This window comes from Copadichromis virginalis, linkage group LG13, assembly GCF_057382275.1.
Source record: "Copadichromis virginalis isolate Kocher_CV1m ecotype Utaka linkage group LG13, C_Virginalis_male_GT1.1, whole genome shotgun sequence".
NCBI lineage: Eukaryota > Metazoa > Chordata > Actinopteri > Cichliformes > Cichlidae > Copadichromis > Copadichromis virginalis.
Window position 1 is genome coordinate 9,150,029 of NC_140630.1, and position 24,880 is coordinate 9,174,908.

The 24,880-nt window shown below is 39.5% G+C and overlaps 3 protein-coding genes across 3 annotated transcripts in view; 1 reads left to right on the forward strand and 2 right to left on the reverse strand.

Annotated features, from left to right (window-relative positions):
• Positions 1-126: 126 nt before the first annotated feature.
• Positions 127-6,749, reverse strand: dnaaf10 (dynein axonemal assembly factor 10). The gene is made up of 8 exons (XM_085477147.1): positions 6,448-6,749; positions 5,378-5,478; positions 5,006-5,136; positions 4,788-4,889; positions 3,837-3,952; positions 3,216-3,350; positions 1,055-1,152; positions 127-963 (listed from the first exon to the last, which is right to left on the reverse strand). The coding sequence occupies exons 1-8, from the start codon at positions 6,631-6,633 to the stop codon at positions 756-758; spliced, it is 1,077 nt and encodes a 358-aa protein (XP_085333273.1). The 5' UTR covers positions 6,634-6,749; the 3' UTR covers positions 127-755.
• A 146-nt stretch (positions 6,750-6,895) lies between these two features.
• On the forward strand, positions 6,896-10,388 carry pno1 (partner of NOB1 homolog). The gene is made up of 7 exons (XM_085477145.1): positions 6,896-7,205; positions 7,964-8,110; positions 8,222-8,305; positions 8,632-8,692; positions 8,832-8,949; positions 9,456-9,526; positions 10,139-10,388. The coding sequence occupies exons 1-7, from the start codon at positions 7,008-7,010 to the stop codon at positions 10,204-10,206; spliced, it is 747 nt and encodes a 248-aa protein (XP_085333271.1). The 5' UTR covers positions 6,896-7,007; the 3' UTR covers positions 10,207-10,388.
• A 186-nt stretch (positions 10,389-10,574) lies between these two features.
• ppp3r1a (protein phosphatase 3, regulatory subunit B, alpha a) overlaps positions 10,575-24,880 on the reverse strand; it is a 30,995-nt gene continuing 16,689 nt past the window's right edge. Inside the window, exons 3-6 of the mRNA XM_085477146.1 lie at positions 16,321-16,497; positions 15,066-15,125; positions 14,482-14,666; positions 10,575-12,955 (exon numbers count right to left, since the gene is read on the reverse strand). Coding sequence (XP_085333272.1) covers positions 12,908-12,955; positions 14,482-14,666; positions 15,066-15,125; positions 16,321-16,497 — 470 coding nt within the window. The 3' untranslated portion in view covers positions 10,575-12,907. The remainder of the gene's footprint in view (positions 12,956-14,481; positions 14,667-15,065; positions 15,126-16,320; positions 16,498-24,880) is intronic.

Genomic DNA, 24,880 nt, shown 5'->3' on the forward strand with positions numbered 1-24,880 from the left:
ACACTTATAGTAGCATGCAAATCAAAGGGGTGATGTGCAACTGTGTTTGGGCCTTTGTGTGTTCATAAACAAAACTACTTATCTTGACTACAATTACTACTGCAGTATGAAATAAGCCATTTGTATTTGGTTAAAGCAACTGAGAAATCTTTTTTTTTTTTATTCAAATACAGATTTAATTAGGAAAAACACCTCTTAAAAATGTCATGTCAAAAGCCACAACTTAAACAATAGACAAAAGTGAACTACAACAATGTTCACTGACAGTGCAACAACGGAAAACGTTTCAGTTTCCTCCTACAAAAACAGAAATTGATGAGAGAAAATAAATCTTGATCCCACAGTAATTCCAAGCCAGAGGCTACAGTTATTTTTCCATCCACATAGAGACTTTACAGGAAATGTATAATTGCGTTACAGGGATACTTCTCTGCAGTAAAGGATAATATCATCTGCAGGGCTCAGCCAGACAATACACATTTTTTAGGGATATCATTTAACATAGGGGGAAGAAATGGCCAAACTCAAGTTTCCCAGTTAATCTAAAATACTTTTTAAAGGAGTATTGATTGAAATGGACATGAGCAGTCTCCAGGACTTGCAGTAGAAAATTGGTGTCTTCTACTAAAAGACTACTCATCATTAAGCCTGTGACTTACACACGGGTGGTGCAGCACTACAGATACTTGTTTGTTTTTTGTTTTTCCCATATTAGGCTGCACAGATCACAAAAAGTCTTTTATGCAGTGCAGTTGTTAAACTATGTTGAGTTTAGTGACAATAAGTACACGGACAGACTGGTCAAAACCCGAACACACACACAGGCCCTGCTTGTCTGGGCTCCAGTCCAGGCTGGCAATTGGCTGAGTAGACAGAGTGACATTCTGTAAGAGGTTGACAGATCCAGCTACACCTACGTCAACACCATCAGAGTCTTTCTTGCATCTCTGAGCAGGATACTCACTGGAAATGACATCAAAACACAAAAAATTATGGTTAGTTTACAGTTTACAGGAAACATGGTGTCTGTTGACTGACTTGACTGGTTACTTACTATTTCCATAGATGTAGGTTGCCGGCTCCTCCTGTGGTCATAAAGATGTCTCTGTTCTGAGGCAAATGTCTCACCTGCCAAATGGTCGACTTATGAGCCTAAAACAGAAGAGTCAGGTTTAGTACATAAAGTGTACCGAAAGACTGTAAAGAAAACCTTTCAACCACTTTAGACTGATAACAGTCAAAGTGTGACTTGTGCTGTTTTTAGAGGTTCCTGTTTTGACTCTTCTTTGGTATAGACTTAAATTCAAAACACAAGTTAAATTTATATCATCAGTGGAATAGTCCGATCTCTGACATTGCATCTTTCCCTTGCTTCCATTGCCAAAAATGCTTCATTTTCCTTGCTTCAGCTGGACAAACTGAATTTGAAAAAGCTTTTGTTTTGCATATGCGAAGTATCTCCACCAAAAAATATTTTGCATTAAAACACACAAAATATCTAGACATACGAAAGGACATTAAAAAGCGAAACAGAAAAACCTCGGAATCCACGTGAAAGAGGCTGCTCTTGATGCTTTGAAAATGACTGAAATTTTGACTATAATAACCATCAATACCATGATATTAATGGCGCCATCTCCAACAACGATGAGGCGGCCTACATGGATGAAGTGAAGAATCTGGCATCATGGTGCCAGGACAACCATCTCCAGCTGAACCTTGGCAAGACCAAGGAGCTGGTGGTGGACTTCAGAAGGAGTCAGCACAGAGACTACAAGCCCATTATCATCAATGGTGCTCCAGTGGAGAGGGTGCAGTCCTTCAAGTATCTCGGTGTCCACATCTCCTCAGACCTGACATGGTCTGCCTACATTCAGCTCCAGACCAAGAAGGCTAAGCAGCGCCTGTACCACCTACGACAACTGAGGAAGTTTAGGGTCTCTCCTGAGATCCTCAGGATTTTCTATACAGGCGTTGTGGAGAGCATCCTCACATAGAACATCACATCCTGGTTTGGGAACAGCTGTGTTAAGGACCAAAAAGCTCTTCAGTACAGCAGAACGCTGCTGCAGGATTGGTCTCCCCCCGCTTCAGGACACCTACACCAGGAGATGCCGGACTAAAGCAGCACAGATACTGAAGGACCCGTCCCATCCTGGCAACACACTGTTCCAACTTCTGCAATCCGGTAGAAGGTTCTGCATCATCCGGGCAAGGACAGAGAGACTCCAGAGGAGCATCTATCCCCAAGCCATTCGGGCCCTAAACCAACCCCCCTCACCCTCTCACATCATCTATAAGTGACTGAGACAGGACTCTCTTCTAGACACTCTAAACCCACCGGCACAATGTACATTTCAAATTCCTTTAATTTTATATATGTTCATTTTGTCTATTTTGTAAAATAGTCAGATTGTCTATTCTTATTTAATTCACTTAATGTACAGAATTCACCTGCTTGCTGCATACATGCTACTACTGCACATTCACCTAATGAGTGAGAGTGTGTGTGTATATATATATATATATATATATATATATATATATATATATATATATATATATATATATATATATATATATATATATATATATATATATATACACATATATATACACATATATATATATATATATATATAATGTCCCCCCCCTTGCACAAGTCGAGGGGCGTGTCAGTGAAATGTCAGGTTACATTTCACTGTGCGTTATACTTGTATAACTATGCATGTGACGAATAAAGAACCTTGAACCTTGTAAAGTCCATGTTGTATTTTAGTCTGAAATTCTTGGTGGAACCTTATGACTCATGGTTGGAGACACTGGTGTGCCAACTGTTGATTGCTCAGAAGAACTGGACAAATATTTAGAAAGCCAGGCCCCTGGATTTCCTGGGCCTAGCTAACACTTGGAAAGCTGGCTGTGCACTAATCCTGGTTTAAGTGTAGTTTTTCCAGCGTTTTCCCACAGAAAGCCACACATCTCTTCCCTAACATGCCCAGTCTCATTTTTCGGGCCGGTTACACAAAGGTAGTTAGACAAACATGACCCCAAACACTTCCAGCTATAAAAACGGTCAAATTGCCGTTTGCCCCCATTTCTTTCTATACCACACAAATGTAACAATAACAATAATAGTTCTAATAGCCTTTTGACATTTTCCCCATACATAGCAGCCAAACATCCATCTGAGTCACTCCACCCAGGTTAATTACCTTTTCAGAAACCGAGGCGAAGCCTTTGGTAGGGTGCTGGGTCCTCATGTCAAAAACGTGGAATTTTCCCTCCAGTGAAGTGGCCACCAGCTTGTTCATGTTGATGTCTTTCCTGTCAAACTCCACACAACATACCTAGTCAAGAAAAAAAAAAAAAATAGAAATGAGTCACTCCCTGGATATTTACCACATGGCAAAGCTCCATCACAAATGATTTTACCATGCAGTAGAATGTGTTGAACTTGGCATAATGACTTCTGGCAGGTTTATACACAAAAGGAACTGAATGAAAGAGACAGCCATGTAATAAAATCAGAGCAATTCTTTGTACTGCTTATGGCATGTGAGGAAGTATTCACCTCAGACTGCCCTGTTGTTTTATGTGCAGTGTAAATGATGTGGGAAGTCATTTTCAGTTCTGTCTCCACATTTCACACCGTTTTTGTCTGCATTATAGTTCAAAATCTGTTATTTGTGCAAAGGAAATATTATGTGCCAAAAGAATTCAACCCTTAAAAAAAGCATTAGCTTTAACTATTTTGATTCATGTTTGGTTGAATCAGAAAAAAAAGTAGAAAATGTATATATGCCACATACTGACAATTTTTTCTTTCACCTCACCCCATTTTTAATGTTCGTTTCCCACCGTAGAGACATATTCCGCAGATCGAAGAGTTTGATGTCACCATTGTCATATCCAGCACAAACACAGCGGTCCTGATCATTAAAGGCATGACCTGAAATGTAAATGTAAAGGATATTTTAAGCCTGGGAAAGATCATTGAAAACAAACACAAAGGCACAACATAGGTTTATGGCTGCATTTCCATAGGTGTTCATGCTCATGTGCTTTTTTTTTTTCCCACTGTACCATCTGTTTGCACCTTTTGTGTTTGGAGGGCATGGATCAGGATGTTCTTAAAAAAGTATACATGAAAAACAAACAAAAACAAAAGTTTTGTTTGTCATGTCTTATCGGTTATGTGCAGTGCATTACAGCAGCTTTATTTATGGTGGCTGATAGGTTAGCATTGTTGCTTCACAGAGTGTCCTTTGTCTGACCCAGAACAGGGTGCTTCTCTCTGGAGTTTGAATACTCTCTCCTGACATTGTACCTTTGACCAAGGGACTAGCTGGAATTTGGGCTTTGTTCTGCTGTTTAAAATTCAGAGAAATAATCCCCTTTACTAAGTATAAAGAAATCCCTCAAATTGTACACAATAGAATATATGATAAATATTTTTTTACTGCTTCTTAGAATTAATATAACCTATGACTGTATCAGTTCTTATCACTATCAAAAATGCATTACAGTCCTGTCTCTGTGGATACAGATAAAGTGGAGAGCATGTTTTTAAACTTTACTTGTGGATGTTGGTACTTCGGTCCTCAAGAAAATAATGTTCTGTGAGGACCCTGTTAAGGGGCACAAGCTGTAACAGTGTCCTTTATACTACCACAACTATTGCAGGAGCCTTAACCTCTTCAGACCTTATGTTCTTTTCTGCACACCATGGAAGTAGGGGAAGCACCAGCACTATCAACTTAGTTTCTGAAGAATATTTTACAAACCAAAAGCAACAGTCCAGCAGTCCCTCTTGGTTTCTCCTTCCATTGGCTCCATGTTGGCTACAGGGGAATCCTTCTGTCTGGGATCCCACACCTTGACTGTACCTATTAAAATACAATCATGTAGGATCTAGTCTTATTTTCGTGTACTTTACTTTCCCACTATCATTGCACTGAAAAGTAATTACAATCTAGTTTGTTTGTTTTTTAAATGCTCTTACCATCTCTGCTTCCAGTAACGATCTCAGGCGCACCATCACCAATCCCCAGACCACCAACACCATCAATACTATTCACGATCTCTTTGTGGGCCTTTACAGCATATACGGGCACATCCGGGGTCTCTAGATTCCTGTGAACCACAGGACATCAGTACTGAATAAGTCTAATGTCGACGTAACAGATTTTTAAAATAACATTTCCATTACATTTTTTCTATTCCATTCCAATTATAACTGTCTTTGGGATTTGAATATAAGATCTACAATTAACACAACAAGTGTTTTTTGGTTAAAAATAGAATTTAAACCTTGCTTTCCCAGTTTGATTCTTGCTATTACAGGCACAACAGTTACAATTGGTGTATACAATACCATATATTGAGATTTCCATCAAAATCCCCTGTTGCTATGTGTCTTTGCTGAAGAGACGTGGCCCCAAATGTTCCACATTTTATAGCTTTAGGTTTCTCTACCTGAAACATATCACAGAGGTAAGAGTTTGTTTAGTTTCGTGAATGGGACAATTCAGCATATAATGGAAAAGCAGTGTGGAAGGAGTGCAGTGAAAATGTATTTTCATAATCCAAGTGAGCTTGAGCTTCAGGGCATAAACTGACAGTCAGGCATTCTCCTTTAGGATTTTCTGGTTGAACCTATTAATTCAAGTCGTCCAGGCCAAAAGCAGCAAAACAGCCCCAGACCATCACATCACCATGTTTGATTGTTTTCTTGTTTTTTTAGCTAACGTGAGATGGCCCTTTCTGTTCATTTTGGTCAGCAGTGGTTTTCACTACGGAACTCTCCCATAGATGCCATTTTTACCGATTCTCTTTCTTATCATTGAATCATGAACACTGACCTTAACTAAGACGTTCTTGTCTTATACTAACATTTGCTTGATCATTTGAAACATGCGTGACAAATATGCAAGAACATAAGAAATTGGGAATAGGGCAAATACTTTTTCACAGCACTGTATCATGTAGGCACTCTTGATTCAAGCTTTAGCAGCAAAATGACCTACACTTGAAACAAACAGGCAAGATAAGTATAAAAGAATCATGTTTATACACGTTTTGTTACGTTTACTCTCCTTTATCTGTATCTTGATGCCTGGCACACATCCCATGGCGCAAAACTACAACAGTAAGTTTTGTTTGTAGTACGATACACTGGTGACAGCGTAGCAATCTTTTAATCGTTGCAAGTGATGCTGTAGTATTTGCTTTTTAAGTATAATCTGGATAAAGTATGCCAACTATAGGATAATCTACAGTAGAACAATAATGAACGGGCTGCCTTCAAATTGTTGTCATGGAAACACCCTTGCCAGACTTTTCTAGAACTCTTCGACGGGCTAGCTAGCTCTGTACGCCGTTTGTATGAAATATCTGAGAGAAAAGAAAGGAACAAAGGCCCACAAGAGTAGAACGTTAATGTACCTCCTTTATGAGCCTCGCCTCGCCTTGGTGAACTTCATATATTTGAATCACTCCGGTTCCACTAGGAAAGTTTCCCAGACAGACAAACTTCGCGCTGCAGGGAATCCATTTACTGTCAAAAACCGTATAGTTCAAACTCTTCTGAATATGCGTAATAATCTGAGGCTTGGACAGCGGCGATGACATTTTTATAAGAAACACTGATATCGGCGTGAAAAACTAGACAACTGTCGCTCTCTTCCAAAACAAACTAGGTACAGCTGAGCGAGCGGCTGCCTTAACAGATGCCTGACAAAATGCGTATCTTTCAATAAAATATCTATGTACATTGGTACAAAAATCATATGCAAAAATATATAAACAGCTTGCATTCAATTCTAAAGACAACTAGAGACATCATAGATAGTTATAATAAAATAATTTTGTTACCTCTCAATCTACAGGCGTCGTTGATGTGGCTGTTTGGGTCCTTTTCGTCCCACGAGGACATGCTCACGCGTCTCCGTTCACAGTCTGCTTAGGTTTCTACTCAAAGTCTGATTTTAAAAACTTTTTTCGAGATGGACACCGACAAAAACCCAGTCCCGGACTCTGTAGTACCCATTGAGAACAAAGATGACGCCGATTCTTTCACAAAGGTTAAGTCAAAAAAGTCTCAGAAGCGAAAACGTGAACAAGATGGAGCGAGCATGGACACAGAGGAGCCCGTGGCAAGCAAACGACCGCAATTTCCGCCCATTTCAGGAGACAAATTACGGGTAACTACACCACGTGCATATATAGACTCTGTGTATTCTCTCGGTTTTGTCAAATAAATACCAATAACTGTACATTTAATGTTATTTGTCATGTTTACAAAGTAGCTTCCCCGACCAAACCATTAACTATTATGCGCACGCGCGGTGTAGTCATGTGAATACACTAAATAAAGCTGCTGTTGTGGTAGTGTGGTTGCCCAAGTAGAATATTCAAATACACAACAAATACTGTGTTTAGGTCGTGACTGTTATTATAATACTTATGATTTCACAGTACTCTGACTGTTTAAAGCACTGTCTACTAAAGCAAAAATACAGTTAGGAAAACAAAACGCATAAATTACTCGTGGTTAATATCAGTCCAGTACTCAGAGGATTAATTAGAAACTTTGAAATTAAGCGTGCATATGAATGTTTCAGTAATTAAATGCACCGTCAGGCACAATAGAAACCCGGGGTTGCTGTTTATATGTACTCTGCAATCTCTCTTTCTACTTCTGTTGTGGATTAGTGGTTTCTGTTATGATGACATTTTTTTCACTGTTTCCTGATGATTTAAAGATCAGACAGTTAAGTGGAAAAAAAGTCACCACATTAAACAATCGTAAACATGTTACATTAGTTGCAGCATTGCTTTGAGTTCGGGTTACAAAGCAAAGATGTTTTCTGATAAATCCTAACCAAATGTCATAGAGTAGTTTTGCTAACATTACACCGTATGATCAGAAATGTTCTTTGTGTTTGTTTGTTTTTTTAAGGGATCAGATGAGATGCGCAAAATCCCAGTTCCAGCTCACAGATACACACCGCTGAAAGATAACTGGCTGAAGATTTTCACTCCTATTGTAGAGAACCTACAACTTCAAGTTAGATTCAACCTCAAAACAAGGAATGTTGAAATCAAGGTAAGCTTCTCCTGTTCATGTAGACTTCGGTGATTTGGTGAGCCTATTTATTACAATGCTTATATACAGTATTTCATCTCTGATATGACTAATATGCCTTCTTTCTTTCAGACATGTAAAGAAACACAGGACATCACCTCACTCCAAAGAGCAGCTGATTTTGTTAAAGCATTTGTTCTTGGATTTCAGGTTGAAGTAAGTACATGAGTTTTCTGCATGTTTTAATTCTGCCTGACTGCTTTTGTACTGAATGTGTATTTGTCAAGCCAAAAGTCAAGTTTTGGCACAGTGGTAGAGACACTTGACTGAAACTTACTTCAGCTCAGTGTAGTTAAATAATCTATTGTTAATACAATAAAAGTTTCCTCCCTGTCAGTAGCCTCCATAAAGTGACTTGTAGTTGTTTTTGCTTTGTCTAAATGTGTAAATTATCTTTAGAAGCTGTCACAGTATTTTATTGTTAATTTTGAGCCTTGCTGGATTGTCACTCGTGATGTAACATTCACACTCTCTCCCCTCAGGATGCTCTGGCTCTCATTAGATTAGATGAGCTCTTCCTTGAAAGCTTTGATGTCACAGACGGTGAGTTTCCACCTCCGTAGCACTTGTGGCTGCTGTTAGAGTCGTCATAATTTCTTACCAGTTCTCTTTCCCTGCTGCATGAAGAATACAATGTTCAACCTCTCGAGATCTATTTAATTGTTCTCCCATGTTTTGGCAGTGAAACCTCTGAAGGGAGACCACTTATCCAGAGCTATTGGAAGAATAGCAGGGAAGGGAGGAAAAACCAAATTCACCATTGAAAATGTCACAAAGACTCGCATTGTGCTTGCAGACACGTGAGTAAATCCACTATTTTGATATGCTACAGTAAAATTACTAATTAATTTTTCACATCATTTGCTTCTTAATCCCTCATTAATTTTCTTTAGCCACCTTTTTGAAGTTGATACGGTTTCACTGCAGCATTAATCAAACATTTAGATTGGGATTTTTTCTCTTGCATTGTTTTAGTCATGATAAGTATTGGAGTTCAATACAGATCTTGCAAAGAAACTCTGTAAAGAAGAGCTTTACTTCTTTGGGATTAAACTTAAAAAAATAAAATAAACTGGCCTGATTTGGTTTGTTAATAAGTGCATAAACATACTATCATATATTACTTACTAACAGTTTTTGTCACACAAATGCTATTTTCCTCTTCACGCAGATGTTTTTGTGGGTACTCTAAAGACAATATAAACAACCTTTCGCATACATCCATACCTGCAGTATGTTTTCTAGTTATGTGCCTTGTATTCATTGTTCATTGAAACTGCGAACACTCTGCTTTGTCTGTCTACAGAAAAGTTCACGTATTAGGATCTTTCCAGAATATCAAGATGGCCCGGACAGCGATATGCAACTTGATCTTAGGTAAGACGAGCATTGTTTTTATAGCACAGTATATCATGTGGTTGATGCTATTGAGGTGGTGCTTTATTGGATGAGCTGGTTGGACACTCTGCCGTCTCAAATACCGTTACTCCTGGAGAAGTACAAGTACTAATTTATTCACTTTGAGGTACTCATTTAAACATTGAAATTTAGATTATAAGACTCCCCTGTGAATCCTTTTATGGATTTCAATTTTGATATATACTTAAATGCAGCAGTAAAAGTGCCTAAATTAAAAGAGGCTAGGCAATAAAGCATTGGAATGAAGCCATTTTTCTGAATCAGGTGTTTAAAAAGACCTGTTATAACACTTAATGTTTTCCGTAAGGAGTGCAAAAATCGAATTTCTTACTTTTTTTTTTTTAATAAGCTGACAGTCAGCTTAAAGAAAAACCCTAAAACATTGAACAAACAGTTTAGCCAAGTCCTGAACAAACCTATTTAACTGCTGTGCAGCCTTTTCCAGTGTTCAGAGCATCAGTCACCTGACAGCAAATCCATCGAATCTAGCATTAACCATATTTGGAATTGAACTCTTTGTTTACACATTAGTGCTGAGAAGTGACCTTTAAATCCCTTTTGCCCCTACAGGAAGTCCACCTTCAAAGGTCTATGGCAACATCCGAGTGGTGGCTAGCAGGACTGCAGAGAGATTCTAAACCTGAAGCCTGATTGGTCACCATATGTATTTCTTTTCCCCTATTGGCTGGTGGAATTCCTATGTGGGATCTGTGTTGAGACCGTCACTGCCCTTTGGACTAATACCTCGGGTTCTTCTGTAATCTCGTGGTTTCTGAATCAGCTGGTATCAAATATGATTAATAAAATTATGATACGTGCATTAAGGGAATATGGATATCTGAAAGTACGTGTTTGTGCAAATGTGTTTAAAAAAAAAAAAAAAAAAAAAAACTAAACGAAGCGCGTGTGTACTCTTCTTTCCTGGTGAATGAAGATACAAGTCTAGTCAGTCACATCTTGGTCAGGTTTAAAATAATAATAATAAAAAAAGGACAGTCAAATAGAATACTTTCAACATTTCAAAGTTTATTTAAATTTTATTTTTCATACAGTATCAAGTTTCCAACAGTCCCACAGCATAAGATGCAGCATGCAGAAAAAGGAAAAAAAAAGGTTCTCAAACTTAAATCTTCTCATATCCCCACACAAACTAAAAAGAACCCAAGTCCCTCAGAGAAAAGTAGCACTTACAAACTAAAGCGCGGTCTGAACTATACAGAGAACAGAGAGCCAGAACTGCATTTAACAAATACTTATATACAAAAGGAAAAAAAAAAAAAAAACATCAAATTTTCCCCTTTAAGCTGAGTACAGTGTGTGGCAGTTTGAGACAGGATCAGATATGCAACTTTTACTGGAATCGAAGCATCTCGCTGACCCGGGTAAAATACAAAAAGTTACATGTAGTTCAGTTCAGTTGGATTACCTCTCATAATATGTGTACATTTACCAAAGTTTGGCAACATCCATATTGTATACCATTAAATTCTTAAATATATTAACATCACCATCCATGTGTAAACAAGAGGATTATTTCAAAAAATTGATCTACATGCACAACAAAAAATATACTTCCATGTCATGCAAGCACAGGGAGGCCCAAGCCGTGCAGAGCTTTGGGATAGGGGAAAAATAGAGCACTCCAGATGCACATCTCTTGACTGAAAACTGTTGTTCAAACCAGCAGTTGACCTCCAAAAGCAAAACCAAAGCTATCCCAATGCTGTTTGCAGTAGGAAGCATTTTCCCTAGAAAATAAAAATCTGGCTGAAGTTATGTTTTTTCTCCCTGTTAGTAGGTCAGAGGGTGAGAAAATGAATTGATTGTGACAGAAAAAAAAGTGGGAGAAGAAGCCAACTTTTGAAATGTACACGTTCAAAGAAAAAAAAACAAAAAACTACAATTTACAGTCTACCCATTGCACACTCGTTATGCCAACATGTTAAGATTTTAAGTGTTTGTGTTGCGCTGAAGAAAACTGACCCATCCTGTGCTGTACTGAGACGTATTCAGAAGGGCTCATTGTTAAGCAGAGGCAAAGCCATCTCCACTTACGGTTAAATAAGCTGAGCACACTTTGATTACCTAATATACACATACTGGTTAACAAAAAAAACAAAAAAATAAAAACACGCTGCCTGCAGATAAGTCTCTTAAATTGCTATGTCCTTGCACAAATTGTAATCTCACCATTATTCACTCTCAGTTCTAAGCCAAGTCCGTCCAGCCTCTGTTCCTAACATTAAAGTCTTGAAATACTAATGATTCCACCATCATTCATTAGTCAGTGTGAGTGCAGAGCTAATCTTTGCATTGGAGATTGTCTTAAAGATGCACACTGCTCTATGCAAAATGCTTCACAAGAGTAAACCATGTATCAGTTTGCAGCCACAAATTATTTTTCAAAAGACATTTTCTTGGCATTAATTTTTCTATCTATAATTTTATAACAGGAAACAACGATTATCTCCAACAATATAAACACATTCTTAAGTATAAATAAAACTACCACTCTTAATACAAAAAAAGAAAGGAAAATAAAACTGGAGTTGCTTTCCTAGGAGTGACTGGAAGCTTTACCGGTCTGCAAAACTGCGTGCGTAAGCTAAAATGGAGAACAAAAAAAAAAAAAATTATTTTGATTTGCTTCTAATATGACTCGTAGTCGAGCAGTTGGAAGCGTCACGAGCCCATTTGTCTGGCATGAATGACTGTTGTGATGATGGGTAATAACTTGGACTGGTTTTCTGGATATGTTCTGGTTGGCACTTCATACCCTACACTTTCTAGTTGTGCTGCAAGTCAAGTGTTAATACACTACACACTTCCCCTCACGAGACAACCATAGATATACTTGTATTTTTTTTCTTCTTTATAAAAAACAAGAACAAAAAATAAATATCAAAAATAACAATTAACAAAAAGAAAAAAAGAAAATGAAAGGATGAAATATGAACAAGCCAACCAGCCTCTTCACCGCATCCCCTTCCCCCCCCTCATCCAAAACCGGAGATGCTCTTGCGAATTACAAATAGATGTCCTTCAGTCTCTTAAAGTGCTACGACCGGGTTATTGAGAGGATTTACAGTTCAATAACACTTCAAAGTTGGCTTCACGAGGCCTGTGTTTTGTTTTGTTTTTTCTCAAAAAGAAAAAGTGGCTTCACAGAGAGAGAGAAAGAGAGAGAAAAGAAAGAAAAAAAAAAAGAGAGAAAGAGAGCGAATACTTCCATTGATTTACACAGAGAGCGTTTTGCCGGACGTCTTGAGCAGATCTTCAGAGATGGTGGAGAAAGCGAGAGTCGAGGACAAAGGGGGGGATTCAGCAAGCGGAGAGCGCTCACACATCCACCACCATCTTTTTGTGTATATCGAGGCCACCAACCACCTGGATGAAAGTGCGAAAGGAAGGAATAGAAAAGAAAATCTTTAATAGAGTGCTGTTAGTGCTGTGGAGGTAAGCATTAAAGTTCACATAGTTTAGTTTTCTTTATAAAGTGCCAATTCACAACAACAGCACCCGAGCTTTATATTTATATGCAAAATTTATGAATAAATTTTGATATGTGCTACGTTCAACAGTAAAAAGCCAAAAGTATTAGAGAAGAAGCTAACAATCAATCATCTCTGATGAACAACATGTGGCAAGAGTGGAAAGGAAGAACTCCCTTTTACCAGGAAGAGACCTGCAACAGAATCCGTCTCAGGTTAAGGCACCCATGCCCAAACAAGACGGCCCCTTAAAAACATTTTGACCTGCACAATAGAAGAACACCAATGTTTGGTACTGCTATTTTTAAAAAGTTGTCATCTTTTTATTACTGCCATTAAAAGGTAACCTGTTATGACCTTATATACTGAGAAAACAACTCAGTGTATTTTTAACTGACTAAAAATAAACATGTTGGTTCGGAGGGTAAACAGATTACTGTACATTACCTGTGAATATACGGCCTTCACCTCATTGTAAAGTGATTTCATATTGGTAACGTTTCATTCACCACATAACCATCAACAAGCATGTCAGTTTCACTATGAGTGACCGCATCAACAACAAGTTCTCGCTGTAACACTGCTGTGGAAATGCCGAAATGTAACAATGGGATCAACGGCATCCTGAGAAAATCTACTAAATTTATTCTCTTATTTTTACACACTTTCTCTTCCGTTGTTACTTTTACACAACAGTGTTGTTAATACTACAAAGCAAGAATAAAATCATGTCATGGAGCCTTTTCCTTGAACCTTGAAGTGTTTGAGCTGCACTGCTTCGGTAAGAAAAAAAAAACTGATCTAATACTCTCCTGCACCACTCTGAAAATACACTCCCACGAGGACAGAGCCATTTTAGTTCATGGCTCCAGAGATATAGCTGTCAAATGTGGGGCTCATGTCTGTCAGTTGGAAGTGGAGTCTTTCATTTTAGAATATGTCTCAGAGCAAAGCCATTTCCACTGGGGTCCGACAACAGACGAGTCGGTGTATCACACTTTTCAACAAGATGACACTAATTGTATTGAGAGAACTTCATTTGCATCTGTGATCTTAAATTAGATAATTACAGCCACATACTTTCTAGTTAGTTTATGCATATCAGTACGACAGCAATGAGAATATTGATCTGGGTCAGCGCTTTTACAAACCAAATAACGCTCATCACTGCCGACCTTAAATTTGCTGGATGACACAGATCCTCCTACAAATGCCGTAAGTACACACCAGGCTATGTTTACAGCCCTTGACACCACATTTCAACAAGGAAGTGTGAAACTGAAACCCAATGCCGTTGAGCCTAAGCAAAAAGTGTTTGTGTTTCCAGAGTTTTCCGCCCCTTTGACATTTGCTTCCAACATACTAGGCTGCATCAGCACAAATGTCACCACCCCAAAATACCCCAGGAGGGCTTTGACTTACTGCACAGAACTCTTCAAAGGATATCCTGCCGTCTCCGTCCTTGTCTGCATTGATAATGGTCTTGTCCACGATCTGCTGGAGCTGCGTGTCCTTCAGGTTGTTGCCTACCATCATCTTCAGAACCTGGAAGAGCTCGCCATTGGAGATGTAGCCATCCTTGTCCATGTCATAGATCCTAAAAGCAACTGTGGTGCAGGGAGTGGCATGGGGAGGGGAGGGAGCAGAAGCACAGGTAGTTGGAAGTCTAAACCAATCAGCCTTTATTATATATAGTCTTTAACTCTTCTTTAATATTTAAATGGTTGTTTTTTTCCCTTTTTTTAAAAAAGAAAACTTGACTAGCTCATGAAAGGTGACCCAAAAGGTTAACACTGTGCACTATAAAGGACATACTACCCCAAGGGAATTTGTGTTGCAGCAGCAAGGTGACGTGAGACAAACAGAAGAGGGGAGTCACAGGGGACAAAGCCCCTGACTGGTTTTACTCCCAAAGCAACAAAACAAATGGATGTGCTTGAGGATAAGAAACTTGTTCTACTACCCATGGCTACATGTGACTTAAGCGAAGAAGCAGCTTTACTTACATCGAAGCTTCTGCTCTTTGTCCCCCTTAACGCTGAACTGTGAAACACCCTCGATAAACTCTGTGAGAAAAGAGAACAGAACAACAATCAGTGCTGTAGGTTTACAGCTAAACCAGGCTTCCCACACAGTCCTGACTTCAACATGGCATTTTAGAAACATCTCGATTTTATGGAATTTGCTCTTTAAATAGTATATTAAGAAAAACTTACACAATACAGAAGCATAACAACATCAAGTTTATTATCAAAACACAGAAGAGCTCATTTATAGACAAAGACATACACTGTTCTGAACTGTTCATTTGTTAAACTTGAACTTTATGATGATAATTCTTTTCATTAACTCTCTCTCTATATATGTTTTTTTTTTCTTTTTTTGTGGAAAGTGTTACTACTGTACAGAAGAATGTCCAGGTTGCAAAGTCCACAGATATCGAACCTGGGCTATTTTTAAGCCTGCACTATGACTGAATTTCCAAGATAGTGGCACATTTGTAAACATGCAGACCAATAAAAGCAATCCTTATCTTTATGCAATAGGGGCAATTCCCCATCATGTGTGAATGACGTGTTCAGAATGTGGACTTTGTGCCCCATTGAAATGCAAATGACCTTAAAAGCAGGTGGCAGAATATTTTAATGGACTGGAAACAAAATAAAATAAATGGTTTTAGCATTGAAAACCAGCAACAGGTCTTATTAGTGGAACAGGATGCTGGATTCTACAAGACGGAGAGGAGCTGAATGAGCTTGTTGGATTCAAGGAACTTTATTCAGTCTTGTTTTGTTTTTTTTAGATGTGGCACATAATATGGCACACATTGTAGTATTTCTTCAAAGAAATACTACAATATGTGCCATATTTGCAGTGGTATTACTCTTAGTTATTGTACTGGCTGACCCAGGCTATGTACTGTAGGCTATTTCGCACATATCTTTAGGAAGCCTGGATGCTACTGCTTTACATAATGGTGAAATATGAATAGTCACTATCAAAAATGAATTTGCAGCACGTCTCCTCCTATGTTGTTGCTTTTTTTGGCTCACTGCACACCAGGCCCCCTGTAGCAGGCAGTATCTATCGATTCCATGTGTTTAGGTATGAGAGTAATACTTAAACCATGAGTAAACTAGAAGAATGAAAGCAAAGCAAACTTCCACTTAAGAACCAGGTTTGTTGCTGAAGTCACAAATGTGTAAAGGATTTTTTTTACTGTTAGTCAAATCCCCACAAGCAGACAGCTTTATTGCATACCTTTAAAGTCCACTTCTCCATTCCCATCTGTGTCGAATATGTCGATAACCCTTTGCACCAGTGGGTTCTGTTGCAGCTCTGGCAGCGACATGAACTCCTCCACGCTGAGTGAGCCAGAGTTATCTAGGTCGAGTTTCTTAAACCTCTTCCCTAGCCTCTTAATCTCATCAGCATCGACTGGACAAAAAGAAAAAGCAAGAGAAGACATGGGTGAGACATTGTCTTTCAAGACATTTAGCTGATGGCATTTTCTATCTTGTTAGATAATGAAAATTATGAGCAAACAACCACAAGTGTGCACGTGTCAAGTGCCTGACAGGCCCAAGTTCTATACAAGAGCATGAGGGGAAAAAACAGCTAAAAAGTGACGATGACAAATGCATAGTGCACTGTGCACCTGCAACAACATTAGCCCAAGACTGAGCAAACAAAACCAAACAAAGAGCAATAAATCAAACACACAAAAACACTAAGTCAGAGGATATTTATGCTACCAAATAAATATCATTATAAATCTCCGCATGAAATGTAGTCATAGATTTTGATGGTCACCACTTGTAACTAGGTCAAGGACACTACTTCTAGCCTGCAGAGGCCTGGACTACCTGCTACTAGCTGCAGACCCACAGTAAGCATGGTACAATTTGTTCTGCTCTTTTCTAGCCATACCTGAAATAGATGCAACTACAAAACAAAGCTCCATTTGGTAGCAAACCTAACATGAAGCAAACTGCTCCTGCTCTGAAAACACTGCCATGGATGTAGATGTTTTTTAAAAAATGAGTAAAAGGCAGAGAAATGAGAGCTGACAAGAAAGAGTGGAGGAGGGAGTAACAGAGGAGTTATCAGAAGAGCGACACAGAGACGAGTACATAAATATAACTTACAGCCTTTGTTGTCTACTTGTGCTTTTTTATCATAAGGGGTCTGGTGGATCTTTTCTTCCCTTGCCATGAGAAATAGTCTCCACTCCCCGGCCAGTATACTGAGCAATGGTAGTAGTAATCCACAAGCAATCACAAATCCAGTTGTTAATTACTATATAAGCTCATTCACAGAGAGTCAGGTGATCATACTGGCCAACCACAAACTACTACTACTTTACCCACTTTAATATGAGTGCTAAATGGCACAGGGTGTCTATTAAACTTCACAAACAGCTAACAGAAGGAAGAGTCACAATCAAGAGGTGTGACAAAGGTTATGAACTTATTCTAGTCACGATCAGGTTTAATTTCCTCCACAAGGCCATCCAGTTTAGTTAAATGGCAAAGATAAGATCGACTTAGGAAGAACAAGCTTTGTGGTGGTAACTGTAAGGAGTTACAGTTGGAATTTCTTGTAATTCTTGATGTGAGCACAGTTAGTGAAATGTAATAACCACTAAAGATACAACTGTCATCAGAAGAGTAAGAACCTGCATTCAAACTGACGCAATGTAGGGAACATACACATCTCATATTTTGGCTACGAAGCTCTAAATGCACATGTGAATGTCTGGATTCTTACAGGATGTTATCCTATTGTTCCGCTTTCTATTATACGATGCAAAGAGAGAGACGGAGAGAGACGGGTGTGGGTTGTGTTTTGGGTTTCAGAGCTCGAACACGCTGTGCTACATCAGCTCGATGACTAATCAGAGTGCGAGTGTGGTGGAGGAGTAGGGGAGGAATAAAGGAGTGAGAGAAAGACAGATTGAGAAAGTTGGAAAGGACATGACCACAGCAGCAGCCACTGCTGGTTGCAAGCAAAGCTTTACGTGAAGAAAAACAATACACTGTTGAAATCCACTTTATAAATATTCTTTATGGGTCCCTGCAGCATGTGTATCTCATCATCATGATAAATGAAAAAATTCATCTAGACCAACACCGTGAGCCAATAAGTTTTGATTTAATGCTCCTCTATTGACCGTTAGTGATTCTGTGTTCTTTCTAATAATAAAGCACATGACAGTCACATGATCACAAATTGAATTTTTATAGCACCTTCAAGCCAATAAAATTCAAAGGGCACTGAGAGAACAGTAACAACATTGTATATTGTAAATGACTCAACTACAGAACTCTGTTCATTGGTCCTTGGAAATAAAATATAAAATCGCATGTCAAATTTCCCAGGAGACTAAAAATATGTACAAATCCATTCAAAGCACTTAGAATGTCTCCAAATAAAGGCCGTCTCCAAAGCACAGTGCAATATGCTTGCCATATGGTGTACTACAAAGCTGGAACTATAAGCAGATCAATTAATTAGTCAGTTGTGCCAATTAATCGTGAGCAATCTCATTACAGCTTTCAGCATCTTTACTATTACACTGTTAATAAACTATCCATGTGCTGTGTAAGTATGTGTACATTTAAATTAATGATGTCAAAGCCACTCTGATTTTCCCCTGTTTAACAAATCAAGACGTTAGTCTGCATCAAATATCCACGACATCTGAAAACCCAGATTTATTTCTAATGAGAGGTCAGCGGTTCACTTCACTTATATGTTCCCGATATGACAAATCTACACACAAGAACACATTCACAAGCTGATAAAGACCACAGGGTGTCTGTGTCTACCAGGCACGAGTTATCAGAGGCGAGCACACGGCTGTCCTGCGACACAAAACACTTCCTTATCAGCGGCCTCCTGTTTCCTGTGCCCAGCAGATGACACCATCTTAGCTCATAACCATTTAGCCCGTGAAGGGGTATCAATGCTACAGATAGGCACCATATTGTGTTAGTACGGTAAATCAAAGCCATGTTTGAGATAATCTGTCACACAGCCGGACAGGTCTTTTTTCAGGGTGTTAAATCTTAGTATAGATACTTCTGACACACATCCAATAGATCTTGAACACTCCACGTTCTCCAAATTAGATCAAAACCAATAGCAAAGAATAACTCCGGGCAGCCCTCTCTATTAGTTCATCAGTAACTTTAAAAATACAGAGCACTTGTCACCAAATATCAGACTGTCAATTTTAGAGTTTAATGATGGGTGAAGTAGGGAGTGTTGAATCTGCATGAAAATTTAAACACATCAATTTAAAAAAAAAATAAAAAAAAATCATCGCACAAAAACAACACTACAAATGCTTTATTTTCTCTACGATAAAAGAACAGGTATGTTTACAGGTGCAGGCTGCAGCCTGACTGCTCATTAGTTTGTCATCTCTTGAAGTTCAGGGTCTGGCTGCTGGGCTGGGGTCAGAATTCACTCAGCTTTAACATCATACTGGGGTCTTATCTAGCTCAGTGTTAGCATGCTCTCTGCGTGCAAAGAGCCAAAGTTATGTGTACATAATGCAGCCGTTTCCATCCTGGATAAAGTTTGCACACCACTCTCTCATCCTTTTGTGCAATAAAAATAAACATAATGGCCATATCCACGCTGCAGACTCTGCCACTATTTTCCTCCTTTGGCACACAAACAGAAATCAGCTGACTACAGTGCAAGTGGAGGTGGAACCAATAAAAAGGATCGTTAGGCACTCAAACTAACAATTCCAAGAAATTGAACTACTGGGAATTGGCTCTTGTAGAGAACCGGTTCTCGATTCCCATTCCTATTCTTAACAGAAATCTTGTTAAACAATCTGCTTTTTAAAAGGGTCCACAGAATCAACTAGTTGTATTTGTAGTGGCACACTGTTCCAAAGGCTGGTGTCACACTGAAAGGCGCCTCCGGTCGTTAGTCATGTGCAAAGAAGAACTAAAACTTTGCAGCAACTGTGTGATGCAGTTGAATCTATGCCATTTAAGGCAGTTCTGAAGGCAAAAGGAGGACCTCAATAAAAAGAATAATAATTACTTGCCTCAGAATTCCATACTCAGCTTTGTAAGGACACAAGGAAAAACCGTTCACAAAACCGTAACCTCAAAGTAACTCCCTGTCTCTGTTTAAGTTCCGTTTTGTGCTACAAAGTCAGGTTAGTAGGATAAGCTGGATGCAGTTCTGATGAAAAAGTACTGTGACATTTACAACACATAAACTTTGGCGCAGCCGCTAAGCAGGGAACATCTTAACACTGGATCCAGATCCCTTGTTGCTGTCAGGACCTGCCGAGTGAGTAGGTCCATGTATTATTCATGGAAGCAAGGACATCGGCCTTCCTTTTCCAGTGTCACACCAACAAGCCCCATGTCTGCTAGATTCACACACAGAGGGGAACCTACAGAGCCAAAATTAAAAATGTAAAAACATATTGGTTTGACTTATCCAACATATGGGTCCATCTGCTATGGTCAAGTGGTAGATTCCTGAAATCATATGGGAGCTGGAGGTTTAGCAGCTGATGAACAAACAAACAAGGTTCGTCAATTTAACTATTCTTATCTCATGTTCTTACACAAACTCATTCTAGTATGATTAAAAGTGAGCGCAGTGAAGAAAGTTGAATTTCTGAGCTTTACAAACAGCCTCTCTCCATTACAGAAGCTAAAAACCTTAAAATGTGGCACAATGATGTGTACCAAATCTAGCTGCAAATGAGGCATAGTTTGCGTACGACAGCAACAACAACTGATTCCCAAAAAGGCTGGAACAAACTGTGACTGGCAGTGGTCACATCCAGCCTGAAATGACCACGCTGGATGGGAAAGCGTCCTAGGTGTGAGAGCCACCATGATAAGATGAAATGTTCTTGGATTTTATTTTTTATTTTTTTTTTAAATTGCAACAACACCTGTAATTACCATCAACGAGAAAAGTGAGAAGTAATGTTGCAGAATAAATGATTGAGATAAGATAATACACCATACATTTCCTGAATGGGTTGGCACATCTTACTCGATTTCACACAAAACAGGATGCTGTTGAGCGACTGGCTATTAAAGCGTGTGATAAAACCTTCAACCTTCACTTTTGCTATTCACTTGCCTTCTTCGCGACCTTTGGTTGTATAGGGAAAAGAAAGAGTCATGCATCTAAGCCCAACATCAGACCTGCATGTTAAAGCCTGTCTTTGGCAGCAGAGAAACACAACAAGGTGGGTGATGTTGCAAACTCGCATTCAAACACGTACATCTGCTGTGGATTAAGGTGTAGTGGAGCTACATGTTTGCTATGATGACAGTGTCTAGTAGATTACTTTATACATTAGTTCATATACAGCACACCTTTGACAACAAGATGATTTCACTATGGCATTTTTACACTTTACAGAAATTGATAGGGATGGTTTGAAAATGACACGTCTGTGCTTACCTTTACATTTATTTCGAGCAGAATAATATACTGTTGGATGCATTTTCATGTAAAGGAAGTTTAACTGAAATATTATCAAAAATGTTTTCCTATGTAAAGAAAAATGCTTTTCTGAGGTCTCCATAGTCACAGAGGATCCTCACACTGCTTTGCTAATGAGCATCTCTGAGGGAGACCCAATGTAACTGTGAGATGATTATGATAATCTCATATACTCCACCACACAGCACACAACACACACACACTTACTTCCATAAACGCTGTATGCACCCTTAACTGTGTTACTAGGCAACTGGAACCCGTTAGCCCCCTAAAGTAGCCCACACACAGACACACAAACAGACACACACACACACACGAATATTTAAATAATTGTTCGGGAGGTGTATGCATGAAAACACATGCATATGTAGATGTCATCAGCCTTTGAGGGCACACAGGAGGCTAACATACATAAGCATTACTTAACAAAAAATAAATAAATCTGCTAAGGTCGGCCAAATGGTCCTCCTTCTGGTCTACAGCACACAGCTCGTCCTCCATGGCCTCCTGTACGGTTAGTGGCATTCTTGAGGTATGTGTGTATTTGTGCGTGTCAAACATTGTTAAATTCACAGCGCGCATATCACGAGTCATCTGAAAATGCAAATTCAGCCGATAAAAGAATAAATCTAAAGCAACAAAGGGTACTTTTTATATGAAACTGTCTATCAGAGTAGCTGCACAAAAGGTTGGTCTGATCACAAACTAAATGCTCTACCTAACTGTAACAAGATAGCAGTCAGACAGCGGCACAGCTGTGTGAAATGGAAATCTGCTAAGTGCGACTGGCTTCTCCACCCCATTTTTGTTTAATTATAAAAAACACAATGTTCCCAAAATATCACTAATGAGTGTGTCCTCTTAAGCATGCTCGGCCCTAAAAACGGCTCACCCTGCACATTAATGGAGACATGTGACTCCATTAACGCAGCTAACCTGAAACGAGGCAAACGGGGCAGGGGAGGGATGCAGAGTGAAAATTCAGTTGACATGTTAGTGAGGATCACCGTGCACATTCTGCCATATACAGCTGTCAAGGCACACAAGGTGAGGTGTGAGGGTTCGCAAATATGAAAAGGTCGCATGCACAGCTCAATAATAACACTCGACACTGGATGAAATATCACACTGTCCCCCAATAAGGGGCTGTTGTGAGCCAACAAGGGTGTAAAATCCAGAGAACATATTGAAAGACAAGATTACTGCTGAAGGGATAACAGGACTGCAGACCAATCTAGAGATTGGGAGTTTTAAACTCATGGGAAGGTAACATTGGGTGGGGAAGGCGAAAAAAACAAAAATTCCGCTTGAATTCTGACGATCCTCCTGCATTGCATGCCCAATACTACAGACGCAGTAACAAATTCTCTTGATCAAGACCATATTTCATATCTGCTATCCTGCCTTTTAAACAGGGAGGGGCCATATGGATGAAAAACCCTCTCTGTCATTTTTGATTGAGCGGTGTTGCATGACGTATACAGCCTGGCAGCATTTTGGTGGGTGATGTGATCAGTTGTAAGGTTGAAGTTAAAGCCACATGCAGGATGTCACAAGCTGTTTCTTAGGACAGACTGTCAAAATTCAAACACAGGATTTTCCTCCCTGTTTGAAAATGTATTAGCTCCCTCTATGTTGCAGAAGTGCTGCCAACTGTTACTCTTCACATTTGTTTACCTCCCTCTCAATCTCTGTGCACACGTGTACTGTATTTTAATACCGCAGAATTCCCAGTTAGGGAGCTCTCACTGACATTGTTTCAGTTTCTCTAATTAGATACATAACATTGCATTTATTACATAAATAGCAACCATTTATTACATATGTGCTAAACCTTTGATTTACATGCAAAATGTTGGCTCTGAGAAAGTTAGCTGATATGCACAGTTACTCACTCCTATGTCAACACCCATGTGGTCAGCTAAATGTAATTCAACTCAGGTTGCGTTTAGACTAAAATTTGAGCACAGCAGCCAGTTTAAAGCAGTGTGATGGAGTAGGCAGTAGGCAAGACTTCTGGTTTATCTGTCAAAATTTTAAAAATTTAGTCCAATTTTTGCACTAAATAAAAAAAAAAAAGCACACACAAAAAAAAATACAGTGTTTCTCTCACACTGCGTTAGTCTTATCTCATTTAGACAGCAGGTGTGAGAAGGCTATACAGCTGAGAGCTGCAGCACTCTGTGCATTAGGCTGATTTATCTGGCTGCACCAACAATGTACAGCTTGCCTGCATGAACCAAACTGAGGACGAGGACAGGGCAAAGCATTGATGGTGTTTATTTATAGCCGTTCTGTCATGAGAAAACCCCCAACTCACCCCACTACCCCCCACCGACAGAGGCTCAGGCTCCCACCCTCAGGGAAACCCCTAGCAACAAGGAACTCCAGCAAGTCGCCCGCCATTTATTTTTGGCGGCTGCAGACAGACCTGCAATGGTTTCAAACTCGCTGCTGCATTTCTCTGAGAGCATGAAGCGTTGAGGGGGGTTTCATGGTTATGTGTGTGTGTGTGTGGGGTGAACAGAGTGGCGGAACAGAGTGGGCGCGTGCATATACTTTAGCAGAGTGTACTGCAAAAGGATGTGTGAGGAGGTGTGTGTCCGTGTGGTTTGTCTAATTACACACTGCACACTGTTACAAGTAGGCCATTAAATTCTGCCTGATCTAAGCTCGCTTAAGCCAGCAGTGGTGAGACACTGCATTGAAAAGAGGCTACAGGCCTTTCAGAAATTCATCCTCCAGCACAGAAAATAGAGACAAAAATCATGTCAGGCTGAAATGCAACACACAAATATCTCAGTAATGTCTGCAAAGTAGGCTAAATGATTAGCAGCAAGTCAAAGCCACATGCTAGATGGCACAATTATTCCCATAATTACTGACATCTACTGTTCACTTGACTCGAGCCCTTTAGGTCAGCCAGAGTCCCTATTAATGTTGCTGTACTTTCTTCATGTGGCATTTCAACAAAAAACTCAGTTAACACAAGCCTTCAAATACAAGAGGTGCATTTTTGTTCGACTAGCCCTGCTTCTCATGTTGCAGGGCGAGTTTTGATCAATGTGGCCAGGGAGGGGCGAGTGGGATTGTGCATGGAACGTGACCCGATTTCACAATCCATCTTATCAGTGCGACACATGGAGAAAAATTCATGTTGATGTTCCACACAAACAGAGTTAGAAAGTGTCTGATGGCAGGTGCGAGTGAGCGGGCATCAGTCTCACGGTGGGGCAGTAAAGGTGCAGCAGGATGAATTTCTCTGACCAGAGGGCCAGAGCTAATTTCTTAGCAGCCAGTCAAGTGCCTGCCTGTC

Coding starts and splice junctions, on each gene's coding strand:
- dnaaf10 (XM_085477147.1), bottom strand. CDS start 6,633: ATGTCATCGCCGCTGTCCAAGCCTCAGATTATTACGCATATTCAGAAG. Junction 5,479..6,447: donor AGGCGAGGCTCATAAAGGAG/GTACATTAACGT, acceptor GATATGTTTCAG/GTAGAGAAACCTAAAGCTAT. Junction 3,351..3,836: donor AAACGAACATTAAAAATGGG/GTGAGGTGAAAG, acceptor TTTCTTGACTAG/GTATGTTGTGTGGAGTTTGA.
- pno1 (XM_085477145.1), top strand. CDS start 7,008: ATGGACACCGACAAAAACCCAGTCCCGGACTCTGTAGTACCCATTGAG. Junction 8,111..8,221: donor CAAGGAATGTTGAAATCAAG/GTAAGCTTCTCC, acceptor TCTTTCTTTCAG/ACATGTAAAGAAACACAGGA. Junction 8,306..8,631: donor TTCTTGGATTTCAGGTTGAA/GTAAGTACATGA, acceptor CTCTCCCCTCAG/GATGCTCTGGCTCTCATTAG.